At 35.0% G+C, this 15,860-nt stretch overlaps 3 protein-coding genes across 4 annotated transcripts in view; 1 reads left to right on the forward strand and 2 right to left on the reverse strand.

The window, feature by feature from the left end:
- LOC123543283 (transport and Golgi organization protein 2 homolog) overlaps positions 1–1,728 on the reverse strand; it is a 133,101-nt gene extending 131,373 nt beyond the window's left edge. Inside the window, exon 1 of one of the 2 annotated variants that reach the window (XM_053519062.1) lies at positions 1,591–1,728. The gene's annotated coding sequence lies outside the window, so the exon portion shown is untranslated. The remainder of the gene's footprint in view (positions 1–1,590) is intronic. The other variant, XM_045317274.2, reaches the window with a different exon arrangement.
- LOC123535239 (beta-1,3-glucosyltransferase-like) overlaps positions 1–15,860 on the reverse strand; it is a 106,519-nt gene that overhangs the window by 66,539 nt on the left and 24,120 nt on the right. The gene's annotated exons all lie outside the window — the stretch shown is intronic.
- Positions 1,880–9,129, forward strand: LOC123534559 (transmembrane protein 199-like). The gene is made up of 6 exons (XM_053519065.1): positions 1,880–2,077; positions 3,684–3,760; positions 5,043–5,132; positions 6,081–6,111; positions 6,882–7,006; positions 8,036–9,129. Exons 1-6 carry the CDS (start codon positions 1,894–1,896, stop codon positions 8,111–8,113), a joined length of 585 nt encoding a protein of 194 aa, XP_053375040.1. The 5' UTR covers positions 1,880–1,893; the 3' UTR covers positions 8,114–9,129.

Here is a 15,860-nt window from a genome sequence, read left to right on the forward strand (position 1 = left end):
AAACAATCTGACGATCGCCCAAAGCTTTAACGTATAAAGTCCTCTTGAAAAATGAATTGATGTATAATTTACTCGGACATGCATCCTCAATGCGCATAGTATACGTTTAACGTTGTATTATATTGGGGCGTTATGTATAATCACACTACGATGTCTTCAACTCTCAACGTGTTAGCCCTCATTTATAAAGACATAAAATGTATAACCTTACTCTGAAGCGCATCCTCAATTTCTAATACATGGTTAATTTTCAACATTACTCTGAGGAAAATCCTCAACTGTTCTAATATACCGTCGTTAATTTTGACATAATGAATAATCATATTATTCCAGGTTTATACAGGTGTAATGTATAACTTTACACTGAGGTGCGTACACAGCTGTTACAGTATAAGTTCTCATTAATAGATGCTTCGTATAAAACCTGACTCTGAAGAGCATCCTAAATACTAATTAATAAATACTTGGATTAGAGAACAAGTTAGTTATAAATTCATTTCCAAGCCTGTCAATAGAAGCTTAATGTATTATCTGACTCTGAAGAGCGTGGGATCCACAGCTTTTCCAGTAGTAGGGTCGAATACAGGCAGACTCTGTGTTGTTTCCTTAATTTCTATACTATGACACATTAAGCATATCTTATGAAAGTTGAGGACGCACCTCAGGGCCAGATTATAAACAACACCACTATTTAAATGGAAATAAAGACGCTCTCCAGAATCATGTTACAAGACTCGTCTTTAGAGCAGGCTTAATCAGTTAAATACGACCATTACTTTTGTTGACACCCACCTCAAATAAAGAGTAATAATGAAAGGAAAAAAAAATAAAATAAAAAGAAACAACAGAAACACAAAAACAATCTTCTTCCGCTAATTTTCATTAAATCCTTAGCTGTACTACAACTTATATTTAAATGATCTATAAAGTTGGTTTCCCCTTTATCTACTGAGAAAATCAGGAGCGTTTTGTTTTCTTTTCTTTTCTTTTTCTTTTTTCGCTAAATTAAAGTGTGGTGTAACACGGGCTGTCCCCCACACTATCATAAAATGAGAAGGCAAACCTTCTCGCATTCTGCTCCATGCTCTCATAAATGCCTATGTCCAATAGCTGTATGATACATTTTACTGTAATAATATGGACCGCCAAGGTATCGTTTTTGGCTCCATTTAAAAATTATCCCCCCCCCCCCCCCCCCCCCCCCCCCCCACCCAAAAAAAATTATATTAAAGCTTTATAGATTTATATACATTGTAGTATCTAGTTTATATATTTCAGTTTAGTTAGATCTATATTTCTAACTTTTGGTAGATTTATTACGGTAATTAATTAATTTATCGCCCGGGTTCATATTAATTTACACAATAAACATTTGTAACATTTTAAATATCAATGATTAGTGCTTTCAATGTAGGCTACTTAATGATTTAAACATCTTTTTCGTTTCTAGCTGTTGCTTGCCACCGCGCAAACGCTGACAGCTTTATCATAATATCATCGCTCCACCTACTTACTACGGACCGCCTATAACTGTATGATGCGTCCGATTTCCTGACTGTAGAGTGCGTCTTCGTATGTCTACGAAAATACCTAACTACCGGTATGTTGAACCTTCGAAATTGTCACAGTTACATTATTCTACTGCAACACCTAGGCAATCTCATTTTCATCTTATAGGTAAGTGTTATTGTTACAACTGAGCAGTCTGATGTATGTATGAATTTTTACCTAATAAATGTAATAGTCAGTGTTTTAAAGAAGAGTTAAATGTATTTTGCCAGTTTGATTAATAAATTTGATATCTCTTATTTCATTATCACATAATCATTACAATAAAAAAAAGGTCATTAAACCCCTATTTTTGAAATACATTGGTCTATCTTAACTTCCGGTATGGACGCACGAAATCTTGAACCCGAAATTGTGAAAACTAAACGTATTTCAGAAGAAATAGAACGTCTTTTATCAGAACAAAATATATGCAGTGATTTAGAAAGAGAACTGAAACTGTACAAGTCTGAAGAATACATACCGTTTCGTACCGTGAAACAAATTTATGATGTATTGTCACGATCAGGTGATTGGTTTGTTTACTTTTGACCGGAAGTTTATAACGCAGTGGCGAACCAGGGTTTTGGGGGAGAATAGGCACAAACGTTTGGTACTTACTCAACACGGGACATGCCGGTCACGTGAGCGGCAAGAAAAATATTCTCCACACTTTATTAATAAACGCTTAGGCGTACGCTGGCCACGTGAAATGCAAATAAAAAAATATATCTCGCATAACATATCTGACAGAAAATACACATTGTGAATGCGAATGATTTCTTTTCATAAACTGTTCGATGATCATCACCAAACTCAGTCCTTAGCATCTTTGTAAAGGTCCTTTCTTAATTTCTATGCTTTCCAAAGGGGGGAGCATATAGTCGCCAAGTAATGTGCGTCCGTCCGTCCTCCATCACACTTCTTGTCTGGAGGATAACTCAAAAACTATTAAAGATACCAAGATGTAACTTCACACAATGATAGAGCTATTTGAGAGGAAGTGCATTGACAAGGAACCATAACTCTAGGCAGTCCCATTTTTGAATTAACTCCCTTTTTTGGAAAACCTTATCCAGATCAAAACTTGAATACTAGAAAAGGTATTTACTTCATACTTTACAAATTGATAAAGCTCATTGAGAGGAAGTGCAGTAACAAGGAACTATAACTCTTGGTGGTGCCATTTTTGAATTATCTCCCTTTTTTAAAAACTTTGTCAGGGGCATAACTTGAATACTATGTAAGTTATTGACTTCATACTTTACATTAAAATGTACACATTCATAGAGATCAGTGAGAGGGAGTGCAGTGTTAAAGAACCACAACTCTTGCTGACCACATTTCTCATTTACACAACTCCCGTGGTGGAAAGGCCCCTTATGCGACAGCAATTTCAGGGAACATCCATCAGTGTTACCAATCACCTTGTTTTCACTTTACTGATTTTAAGGTAGTTCTGCTTCATGTTTGATAAACCGGAAGTAATGGCGTAACGTCATTTATCCGGAAAACAAAGAAAAAAGCCTGGACTCGGCATACGGAAACGAAAATCATTTTATGAATTAATGGAAATCCATGGGTAAATTTATTAATACAACAACGTTACTGTCTATTTAACGACAAAATATGATATCAAAACGCCTGGCAAGTTAAATTTTTCTCCATAATCTCTTGAGTAAATGTTTCAAAACCTAGCTTGGTTTGTAGCATGCTTGTAAGGTACTCTCTCTGTTTGGTTCAAATATTTCTGCTTGACTAATTTTAAGGGCCACCAGAGGTGAAAATAGAAAAAAATCTTTAAACAGCTCTTGAATGGCCGCATGAATTATCACCAGACTTGGTCTGTAACATCTTTGTAAGGTCTCTCTCAATTTTTTTTAATGGTTCTGTTTAACTGATTTTTGGAGCTGCCAGAGCTCAAAATAGAAAGACCTTTTATACTAAACACAGTAATTATTGTTCATTATTCAGTGTGTCATACATATCAAGGTCATATCGTCAGTTTCAGGTGAGTGACTTAGGGCAACCATGGCCCTCTTGTTCGTTATTGTTGCTGTGTGGTAAGCATTAAATTAGCTGTTTTACTTGGACATTTCAGATTTTATAATGACTTATGCTGTGTGCTATTTCAGATGGAAAGAAGATCTATTTGCATGAGTTGATAGAAGGAAGTGATCTATGTTTACCAGAAGTCAAACCAAAACCTAGGGTACAGTTAATACTTTTATTCAGCAGTTTTGAAACAAATATATATGTAATTATGGTCTTTCCCAAAAGTGCTGTTATATGTAAGTACAATGTACAGTGAAACACCACTTAGCTTGAGGTCCCGGGCTCACTAGCAATTTACATGTTCCATAGCTATTTTCCATATACATGTATTTTCTGTGTTGGCTTTGGAAAAACAAAGCCCTGTATACCTCAAATACATTTTGTTCATCCCTTTGAGACCATAAGTGATCAGTGTTTTACCTGATTATGAATGTTCAAATTCCTGCATGTTTGTAGTTCACCTGAGTTCAGGTTTCATGGTGTGAGCTATTTTGATCACGCACCGCCTGTCAGTTTGTGTTATAAACCGCCTGTCAGTTTGGTCTGGATGTTCCTTGGATGGTTCTCAAGCAAATTTGTTCAAAGAATTTTATTCCAGTCAGACCTTTAGTTGCTATCGTAATGGTAAAGAAAAACGTTAAAAATCTTCTTCTCAGAAATCTGTTACAGGATGTCAAAATATTTTGACAGAAATGCTCCTTAGGTGACCCTCTACCAAGACGATGGCTGCTATAGGCGTGGTCAGTTTTCCTTATCTGTACATAGTGGGAACTATTGAAATAGCCTGGCTGTGAGGTTCAATTGTTTTACATAGACTTATATAGGAAAAACTTTTAAAATCTTCAACTTCAAGTAAGCTTAGATATTTGGCATGTAGCATTAAGTAGTGGTCCACTAATCATGGCCCTAGGATCAAAATGGGCCCTGCCCTAAGGTTCACGTGTTTTACATAGACTAATATAGGAAAAACTAAAACTCTTCTTGTTTTAAGCTGTAATGCCCTTAGCTTAGATATTTAACATGTAGCATCGTGTATTGATCCTCTACCAAATTTATTACGTCTCCTCCCATAGTGGGGGTGGGAGGGGGAGACATATTGTTTTTGCCCTGTCCGCCCATCTGTCTGTCCGTCAGTAGATTTGCAATTTACTGTGAAGTCACTTAAATTCATGGGCATGAAATTTCAGGGTTTTGGCCAAAATGGCTAATTCATGGGAATATGTTGTGTTGGATTCCAAGTTTTGAAGGTAAAATAAATGGGAACTTTACATGTTTGTTGGGATTAATGTTTGCAATTCATGGATTGTTACACATAAAATCCTTAAAATGAGTCCACCACTAATATTATTATTAATGATTTTACAGTATACAAAATTATTTTGTAATATTCTAAAAAGTGTTTAAATTATAAAAAAGAAAAATATTATTTACCCTTTTAGGATGCAGAGCTTGAAGCAAGATGTCAGAAACTGCGGGCACAGTTGGAAAACAAAAAGTATGAGGAGATGGTCAAAAATATTGATAGATCAGTAAGTAAAACCTAACCCTTATTTTGCTAAATTTCTATAATGAACTTGTCCATCTTTCATTTTGGACAGTACCATTAACTGTTAAAAGGGGTGCTTAAAAAGTTACTGACTGAATGGCAAACAGTGCAGATTTTGATCAGACTGCATGGATGTGCAGGCTGATCATGATCTACACTGGTTGCAAAGGCAGAATCAGTCGTGTCCAGCATAATAAGGGTTAATGTTACAATAATAAGGACATACAGAGCATTCTTTGTTTCCACACGCATACTTTATGAATTTTCAATTTTTATATACATACAAATTTTCTGTCTAAATGTACCTTGTATACCTGTATTTGACACTTATTGGATATATTGAACTCCTATTGGATATATGTAACTCCTATTGGATATATTGAACTCCTATTGGATGTATTACACTCCTATTGGATATATTGAACTCCTATTGGATATATTGAACTCCTGTTGGATATATGTAACTCCTATTGGATGTATTGAACTCCTATTGGATGTATTGAACTCCTACTGGATGTATAATTCCTATTTGGTATGAAAAAATAATTGATTGCTTTACCCTTTGTGTAAGATATTATGTCAGAAATGATGTAATGAAGACGTCTCGATAATTTATGTATCAAAAAGATCTAACAAGCCTTCAGTTTTATTTTTCTAAAAGTATAGTCAGTTTCGGCTAAGATGAAACAAGAAAGATTTTACATAGAAGTATATCATAAAAGAGATATTAAATATTTGACTTGCAATGATGCATTTGACTCATGGATTTTGCACAAGTGCCTCCTCCGATCTTGGTCTGGCAAAATCCATTTAAAGTATAACCAAATATGAAGTACATGAAAAATTGAATATATGGACTTGTATCAGTTAATTTTAATTTCATTCTTCCTATAAAATATTTGATATACAGCAAATGTGTTTTATGTTTCAGAAAACGGATTACTACTCTGCTGGCAGAGATGGTAAGATTGTGTTTACATTTTACCTCATTCTTGTTGTAGAAGTTCTGAAGGTTATTCCTTTTTGGAAGGGAATAAGTTGTACATGTAATTTAGAATCAGAGATGTTGTGTCTATTAAATATCTTACATTCAATCTTGGGTTCATATGGAGAAGGTGGCATTTACTTGTTGACAACAGGTTAGTACTGGAACAAAATGCAGGGACACTGCTTAGGTTAACAGCCCATCATTATACCATTGATATACTGTTGAAAAATGACATTAAATCCCAAACAGATTTAAAACATTCCTCTTTTGCAAATTGAATTTATGAATGTTCTAAAAGCTGAAATGTTTTATGATTGTTAATTTATTTTTAGCTCCACTATTCGGATTATTATTACTATTTTCATGTTACTGTCAAATCGCTGAATAGTGGACCGCGCTGTCTTACGGACAGCTCTTGTTGGATTAAGTTCTCAGTCACAGTGACATATTTCAAGTCTTATGCTGACATTCCAGTTAATTTTGAGTTTTAATGGTTTAGGAAGACCGCAGTTGGCCTTCCAGATGTTATTACTGTAATGTGGGGGAGTGGGGGTGGGCACCTTGGTAGAACACAATTTTTTCCACAAGCCAGCTGGAAGGCTTACTCACATGTAAGAGTTTGGTTCAGACCCCACACACCTGAGAGACAAGTAATCAAACTCATCGGCTTTAACCACTTTGTAAAGATCCAGAGTCTATATAAGTAAAACAATATTATATTAGAGATTATATGTTTTATTTCAGTGAAAGAAATGAACAGGCAATTGGTTTCTGTGTTCAACTTTATTGTAACTGTGGGTGGGGCGTTTGCTTTTGGATACAAGGCAACGCAATATACATTTAGTGGGTACAGCAATGTTTTTGCCCTGGTAAGTTGTATTTAATTTCAGTGACTCAACCTTATGTAATATTATTTGTACAACATTTATTGAGTGTATTTTATGAGATATTAAATTAAATATTAAAGTATCTGAACATTATACACTGAACTGGGGCATCCCTACAGTAAAAACAAGTTTTTTCCCTTGATTTGGTTAAAAAATAGTAAATATTGACTGTATCTAAGTAACATCTTGATGGATCTTCTTAAAAAACATAGTAGATCACTATAGGGCAGTGGTGCACTTGCAACTTTGTCAGGATCGCTTCAGTACCTTTAGAGTTATTGCCCTTCATTTTTTTTATGATCCAAAGTTCTCATATAACAAATAATCCATTGATGGATCTTCATGAAATTTAATACAAATATAGATCACTATAGGGCGATGGTGCTTGCACATCTTTCATCAGGATCTCTTCTGTTACTGCAGAGTTATTGCCCATTGTTTTAAAATTCATAAATTCCCACAAAATATAGTAACCTATTGATGGATCTTCATGAAACTTAATACAAATATAGACCACCACTAGCCAGTATGTACCTGCAACTTTTGTCAGGATCTCTTCTGTTACTGCAGAGTTATTGCCCATTGTTTTAAAATTCATAAATTCCCACAAAATATAGTAACCTAATGATGGATCTTCATGAAACTTAATACAAATATAGACCACCACTAGCAAATATGTACCTGCAACTTTCGTCAGGACCTCTTCAGTCACTGTAGAGTTATTGCCCTTTAATTGTTATATCTTTCAAAATAGTCCCCTCATTCACAAAACAACCAATTCAGTAGGGGATATAGATTCACTGAATTTACTTGTATGGTCAGTGCCTTAAAACTTGCCAGTAGTCAGTAGATATTCTCTGATGTTTTTAGGTCAGAGGTCAAGGTCACAGCTTACGAAAACCCAGTTTCCTCTGACATGATGTCTTACAGGCAAACATATTTTACAATCACCTCTTGTTTAAATGGTTGCTGCTTGAATTTTGAGTTGTTTCCTTTTTGTGTGTGTTTCAGCAACTGATGGCTGGTCTCACCCTGGCAACTGTAGTTTTCTTCGCAGATCTGTACTTTCTACTGAAGGAGTCTATGTGACGACAGTCCGACATCTTGGAGAAGGACCTACATTACCACAAACAATGCTGGATATAAGCTAGAAGACCTTGGGTTCATAGATAATTCTTTATCCAGATATAAGGACTTGAAGTTTGATCATGTATTGGAAGACTTGACTAAAATCCCTTACTAAGGCCGGGGAATTGGTCTAGGGAGCAGCCATGGAGCACAGCTTGTAGAAACTATTCTTGTAACAAAATAAACACAATATTTTTAGGGATTTCCACTAATTCTGATGGATTCATGGTTAACTGAATCCAAATAAATAAAAGTAATTTTATATGCATCAAATTTGAAAAACACTTTTTTCTGACCCACAAAATAGGTATTTTTGCGTGAACAATGAAATTTTAAATAAAAATGTGTGAATTTGGTTGTCTTTTAGCTTGAAATTAATAAGGTCACTTTTTTGCATTTTTGTTAAGATTGAAGATAGCCCGGTTCTTTGAGTGTCATGCATTCAAGCAATTTATTTTATAGACTAGCAAATTTTCAGCAAAGACTACCAGTGTATAAATTGTACATTGGTTAGAATCTCGCTTTTTTTGTACATTTTAATTGAAATAGTAGTATCTAATTATAAATCATTCCGTGTGATAAATTGCTAATTGATTAGCTTCATGAATGTACATTCCACAAGACAGCAGTTCTGGGATATGGAGCACAAAAGCATTTTTTTTTACAGAATTGGTTAAGGTGTGCCAAGATGCACAAAAAATGAGAATTTCAGATCAAAAAGTCGGCAGTTCAGACAACACTATTTCAGGTCTGAATGAACTGTTCATAAACTGGCATGCAATATTGTTAGAAATTCTATGGAAACTTGTATATAACGGAATCTTTTCTTTATAATTATAAATTAACAGGATGTTATTTTCTAAGAACTTTTTTGAAAGTTTTTTGAAATACATTTGAAAATGTAGACCTATATGTATTTTATGTTGAATTAGTTTTGATAGCCAGCTGTGCAATATTATAATAATCAATAAAGTTGAGTTTACTCTTTCTTTTTCATGTCCAGTAGAAATTCTCTAGATATAACTACCCAGTATTTAAAGTTTTTAGGAACTTTGGAAATCAGTATATATTCAGTCAGTCCATGAACAAAGCATGTTTTTCTCCAGGTTCTTAAAAAAGGTCAAAAAGTGTGATATTGTTTCAATAAAAATGGGGAAAGGGACAGTCGATGTTTTACCTTACCGGACTGGAGCACGGGGAGGGGGGCGTCTATATTGATTGCTTACTGTCCAGACTGGCTGGATATCCTTGGGTGGTCCTCTTTTAAAGTTGTTGAAACGGTTCAGATTAGTTGCACTTAGTGGCCGCCAGACCTAACAACATCTTCTAAACCACTGGTCCGATTTTGAAATAATTTCACTCAAATGGTTCTTATGTAACCCTCTACCAAGATTGTTCAAATTATCCCGATTCATCAAAAAACATGGCTGCCATTGACGTGGTCATTATTCCCCATATGTATATATTGCAAATTTTAAAAAGCTTATATGAAACTGCTGACCAAATTTTAAAATAATTTCACACAAATTCCCTGTAACCAAGATTGTTCAAATTATTTTGATTCATCTTAACACATGGCTGCCAGAGGGCATGGTCACTTTTCCCTGTATGAATATAGTGGAAACTTAAAAAACCTTGTATGAAACTGCTGGTCTAATTTTAAAGTACCTGTAATTTCACAAATGGCCCTTGTATGACCCTCTACCAAGTTTGTACAAATGATTCCAATTCATCAAAAAAAAAACAAACTACCAGGGGGCATGTTCACTTTTCCTATATGTATATATTGGAAAATTTAAAAATCTTATTGTCTGAAACAGCAGCCTAATTTTAAAGTAATTTTACACACAATCCCTTTACAACTATTGTACAAAATACTGTTTCAAAATAATTTTACAGACATTTTCCTTGCATAATAAACTTCAAAACTGTTCAAGCAAGCAGTTTAACTCATGCGAGTGATCTAGGGCCCTCTTGTTTTTTAATATCTTAGTATTTTTGCAAAAGGGAAAAAAACATTTTATTTAAAATGAGTTTTTGGGTTGAAGTGCACAGTTTGAATTATTTATTTATTTTGTTTGGTTTAACATCGCACCGACACAATTACAGGTCATATAGTGACTTTCCAGTTTTGATGGAGGAAGACCCCAGATACCCCTCCGTGCATTGTTTCATCACAAGCAGGCACCTGGGTAGAACCACCGACCTTTCGTAAGCCAGCTGGATGGCTTCCTCATGAAAAATTCAACGCCCTGAGTGAGGCTCGAACCCACATCGACCTTAATCACTTGGCCATGGAGGCCCCTGCACAGTTTGAAAGAAATCTATGAGGAAGATGTCTGTATGTTTGAAGATGGCCTTTGCTACAGAAAAGCCTTATCAACTTTAAACATCAGCTTGTTTTGAATAGAGGAAGTTGTGCTTCAGTGGTAATGTGCTGGACTACAAAACCAGGAATCACAAGTTTTATCTGCTCCTCCAAAATGACCGGCATTGTTTCTTGTAAGGGTTTTCTGTGTGAGTGTTTTACTCCTGGCATGTGAAGAAGTAGGAAAGTTTCTGAAACATGCACTTTCCACCAAACACAGTTATTAATACACTCTAGGTGAGAAGCCTCTATGGCCGACTTCGAATTTTTTGCCCTTCACTGCTATGGGTTCAAAGCCTCACTTGTGGTGTAGAATTCTTTCATGTGAGGAAGCCATCCAACTGGCATATGGAATGTCGGGGTTCAAATGAGTGCCTGTCTTTACCTGAAATAATATCAGGAAGGACATCTAGGGTCATCCTCTATCATGAAAACTGGAAAGTCACAATGTGACTTGTTACTATTTTGGTGCGACATTAAACCGAACAAAAACTGCATGAGTATCACATGGGTAACCAGTGGCAACTATAAGCTTTGATACACAATTTTTTTGTGTCGAACTTGAGGAGAGCTTGTTGTTTTATGTATAAAGGACATAAATAATCTCGACACGTCTATTATCCATAATTTAGATGGAAAATAGGAACAGTAGTAGCCTGCAATATGGGGCATGAGGGGTCTTGTACATTTCAGTACCTCTCACAAACAGACTGCTATTATTTTTGCTTGGTTACATTTTATGCTTCCAAATGGTCCTCTGGAAGAGTTTTTACTTAACATGTATATCACAGCTGGAGGATGAAAAACTTCGGTCACATGGTATTCTGTTCAATCGTCATAGAAATCACCAGGTGAATGAACTTGTGACCTCTGTTCAGTCAGAACTAACCATCCAGTCTAAAGTAGATACAAAGGGGTATGGTATGGCATTATACAGACGGTAGATACAAAGAGGTATGGTATGGCATTATACAGCAAAGCAAGTGATGGATCAAACACAAAACAATTGATAATAATTTTATTGCATGTTACATATCACAAACATTATAGAAGTGAGCAGAATAAATAAATGCACATTAAAACCTCGGGTTCCTTCAATCCATATATCTAAAATCTTATTCAGTCTCTTCAATCTGAGAATGTTTCTCTAGTCAAAGTCATTCACCAGATCTGTTAAAGTTTTTTGTACAATTCTGAATATACATCTGCTTGAGGATGGTAGTTGGAACTGTTCAAATTTTGAATCATTTGAAAACGAAATTTTCTCATGTAGATTTTTGGCCAATGAAAATTATTTGCATAAGTATGCTTTTTCTATACTGATTAAGATAATATTCTGAAACTTTCATATTATACCCAGCCAACAAAACACTAACACCTCAATCAAATAAAAGTGATAAATGTTTGGACATACAACCCATATCAACCACTATAAATAGTAACATTCAACAAGAACATGATTAAACACAATAAAAGAAACAAATGTATATTTTTATGCCTCTCTTCAAAAAAGTGGGTTTTTCACTATCGCGGTTTTCATATGAAAGTCGCATTGATGGGTCTGTGTGTGATGGTTTTTGCCCAATAGCTTGAGAACCACTTGACCTAGAACATTCAAACTTTGTAGCATGATTGGGTATATGAAGCATGTGCACACTATTGTTTAAGGGTCAAAGGTCAAGGTCACAGGGGCCTGAACTTAGAAAACCATTTCCACTCAGTAACTTGAGAACCACTTGACCAAGAACATTCAAACTTGATAGCATGATTGGGTTTATGTAGTAGATGACCACTTTTGCTTTTTGGGGTCAGTAAGTGAAAGGTCAAGGTCATAGTGATAATGCAACTCAAAATGGGACAACCTATCATGGGGGGGGGGCGGAAAGGGGCATATGTGTTTTAGAAAAAGCCCTTGTTTCATCTTATTTACAACAGAATTTCCTTGATTTTGTAAATGATTCCTAAATGACATTTTAAAGCATGTAAAACAGATCTTGAATTTACTTAATTAGAAGGGAAAATGTGAACAGAATGTATTTTTCTAAAAATCTAAAAACATGTATATAATGTAAAAACTTGTGTACAAGACAAAGGTGCTTCATAAACCCTTTCAAAAGGTGTGACACTTGAATAAACCAATGCTAAATAACCTTCACCTGATTTAGTGAAAATTTTAAACGCTGTTTGAACCCATTTATAACCTTCATGATTTTAATAACAATAACACTTTAATCTATATAGGCAAAGTACAAAACATTAAAAACATTGAACACATTGCAGAAAAACTTCTATTTACATACATGATAACAAGCTCTGTGCACGATTCTTGTAAAAGTATCTAATATCTAATCATGTAACCATGGCAACTGACAAGAAGGCAATAAAGCAAGGGACTAATAATTGTCACTGGAACAAATACTAAAGACAATAAGAAAATGTAAAGTCTAAAAGAAAAACTTAACAATATATGAGGAGGAAATAACAATACCTGGAGATATATATCCCAAATATAAATGCAAACTGGTTTATAATCTAAAGACCATAACGTGTCTAAAACAGGATAAAAAGGAATACTATTTTGTAGGTTTGACAATGGTGAAGATACATGATAGTATGAAGTGATGTTTGAATTCTGAAATGAAGTTAATGTGATAATACTGCAGCAACTCTGCAAAATTTTGAAATATACTGTAAAAGCACATATTTTCGCTGAGTCAAAATTTCGCGACTTTGAAATTTCGAGTATGTTCGCAAGGTTGAATATTCGCGAAATTGTAAAAATGGTATCATACTTTAATTTGAACTATACTAATGGTGAATATTTAAGTGAGGATGAATTTTCGCGAGATGTAGGGCCTCGAAAATTAAACCCTCGTGAAAATTTCTGCTTTTACAGTATATTCACAGCAGGAGGAAAGTAGTTCTTAGATTGAAAAATATTAATATTCCACATTTATATAGCACTCCAAAATACATAATACAACATATTCGAAAGTGTAAAAATTTGCAGTTATGCACTAATGTATCTCTAAAACAAAACTGAATCTACCAGTTGTAGTGTATCATCCTAATGGCTTATCTAAAGAATGTGAGATTATATACTTACGTTTGCTTTGTTAAGAGTTCAGTTTAATCTGCGATGCTGTACTAGCCACATGCTTAATAAATATATAAGCTAGAACAGGTCTTCATGCGATATCTTACATTGGCGACAAGGAAAATATTTGTTTAAATTCGGATGGAAAAGAGACACTGATTCAATTCGAGTGACACAATTTTATTTCCTAAGTCAGTGCTCGGATAATTAAAATGGCAAAAACGATAAACATTCCATCAATTGAACAGTTTAATGTTTCGGGTGACCAAACTTTGCTTTCACAAGGATGGGATAAATGGATGAAGCAATTTAATTTTTTCACAATTGGTTCCGGTATAACAGATACAACTCAAAAACGAGCATTGTTGTTATATCTCGCTGGTCCAGAAACACAAGAATTATTTGGGACATTGACAGAAAAATGGGGAAGATAAAGATTATGACAAAGCTATTGAGAAATTAACGAATTATTTCAAACCAAAAAAGAACATAGAGCTTATGAATGGCATATTTTTCGTTGTGAAATCCAGAGAGAGTCCAAAACTGTGGAACAATTTTCAACAAGACTGAAACATTTAGCATTAACATGTGAATATGGGGATATAAAAGATGACATGATAAGAGACCAAATTGTTGACAAATGTCAATCATACAAGTTGCGTCGTAAGTTTTTAACAGTGGAAGATTTAAAGCTGTCGAAATTGCTTGACATGGCAAGGGAATATGAAGGTGCTTGTGCTCGAGCAGACATTGAAAACCCATCATCTACGCCCGTAGTAAATAAAATTGCAGCCAAACAAAAAAGTGGTTTGAGACCAAAACCGCATTCTAAGCAGCAAAGGAGTAACACAGGTGTAAAATGTTATCGCTGTAGAAGAATAGGACATATGGCTTGGAAATGTGACGTTGCGAAAAAAATCAAGTTTGTCACAAGTGCAGAAACATAGGACATTTTGCGAAAATGTGCAAAACTAGTAAATCTAAAAAGATCACACAAAATGTTAAAAGCCATGATGAGTCATCAGGTTCAGATTTAGAAGAAAATGTGTTCATAATTGGAAATAAGTTTGAATACTTGCCTGGAACAATTAAAGGGACAAAGATAGATTTTCTTATCGACAGTGGGGCAAGCTGCAATGTTATTGATAAAATAGCATGGAAGAAACTTAGAAGAAAAGTTAAATTACAGGACTGTACAAAGAAGGTTTACGCATACGGAGCAAGTACACCTCTGAATCTGATAGGGAAATTTGAATCAGAAATGTGTGTTGGCGGGAAAACACAGTCTGCAGAATTTCTGGTGACAGATACTGTTTGTGGATCTTTGTTAGGATATCGTACAGCGACTGCGCTGAAAGTGTTAAAAATAGGTGCAAATATAAATACAGTGGAAAGCAATGAAGAATTTAAAAGGAAATACCCAGAATGCTTTCAGGGAACTGGGAAATTGAAAGATTTTCAGTTGAAATGACATATTGATAAGACTGTTGAGCCGGTTGTGCAGCAAGTCAGAAGACTGCCATTCAGCTTAAGAGAAAAAGTTAAACAGAAAATTGAGGATTTAGAATCAAAGGACATAATTGAAAAAACAACAGGTCCTACACCATTTGTGTCGCCATTAGTTGTCGTGCCCAAGGGAAACAATGACGTAAGGATATGCGTTGATATGCGTCAGGCGAACCGTGCAATCTTGCGAGAGACACCCTATAACTACCATTGACGAAGTGATACATGACATGAACTCTGCGACAATTTTCTCAAAAATTGATTTGAAAGAAGGATTCCATCAAACAGAGTTAGAGGAACGTTTGAGATATATTACAACGTTTGTAACTTCAAAGGGACTATATCGTTATAAAAGGCTCATGTTTGGTATAAATTCAGCACTGGAAATTTACCAGTATATCATTTCACAAGTCCTGGAAGGCTTACCGGGGTTAAAAAATATTGCAGATGACATCATAGTTTATGCACCAGACAAAACTACGCATGATCAAAGATTGAATGCAGTTTTTGAAAGGTTACGTGAACGTGGGCTAACCGTGAACTATGAACAAGAGGACCATGATGGTCCTGAATTGCTCACCTCATCCCACATGGTCCAGTTTTGAGTATGACGTCGTTTCTTTCTATTATTTGACATAGTGACATAGTTTTTGAGCTCATGTGACCCAGTTTTGAATCTGACCTAGATATTATCAAGACAAAAATTCTGACCAATTTTCATGAAGATCCATTGAAAA

This window comes from Mercenaria mercenaria, chromosome 12 (genome assembly GCF_021730395.1).
Source record: "Mercenaria mercenaria strain notata chromosome 12, MADL_Memer_1, whole genome shotgun sequence".
In the NCBI taxonomy this organism is placed as follows: Eukaryota; Metazoa; Mollusca; class Bivalvia; order Venerida; family Veneridae; genus Mercenaria; species Mercenaria mercenaria.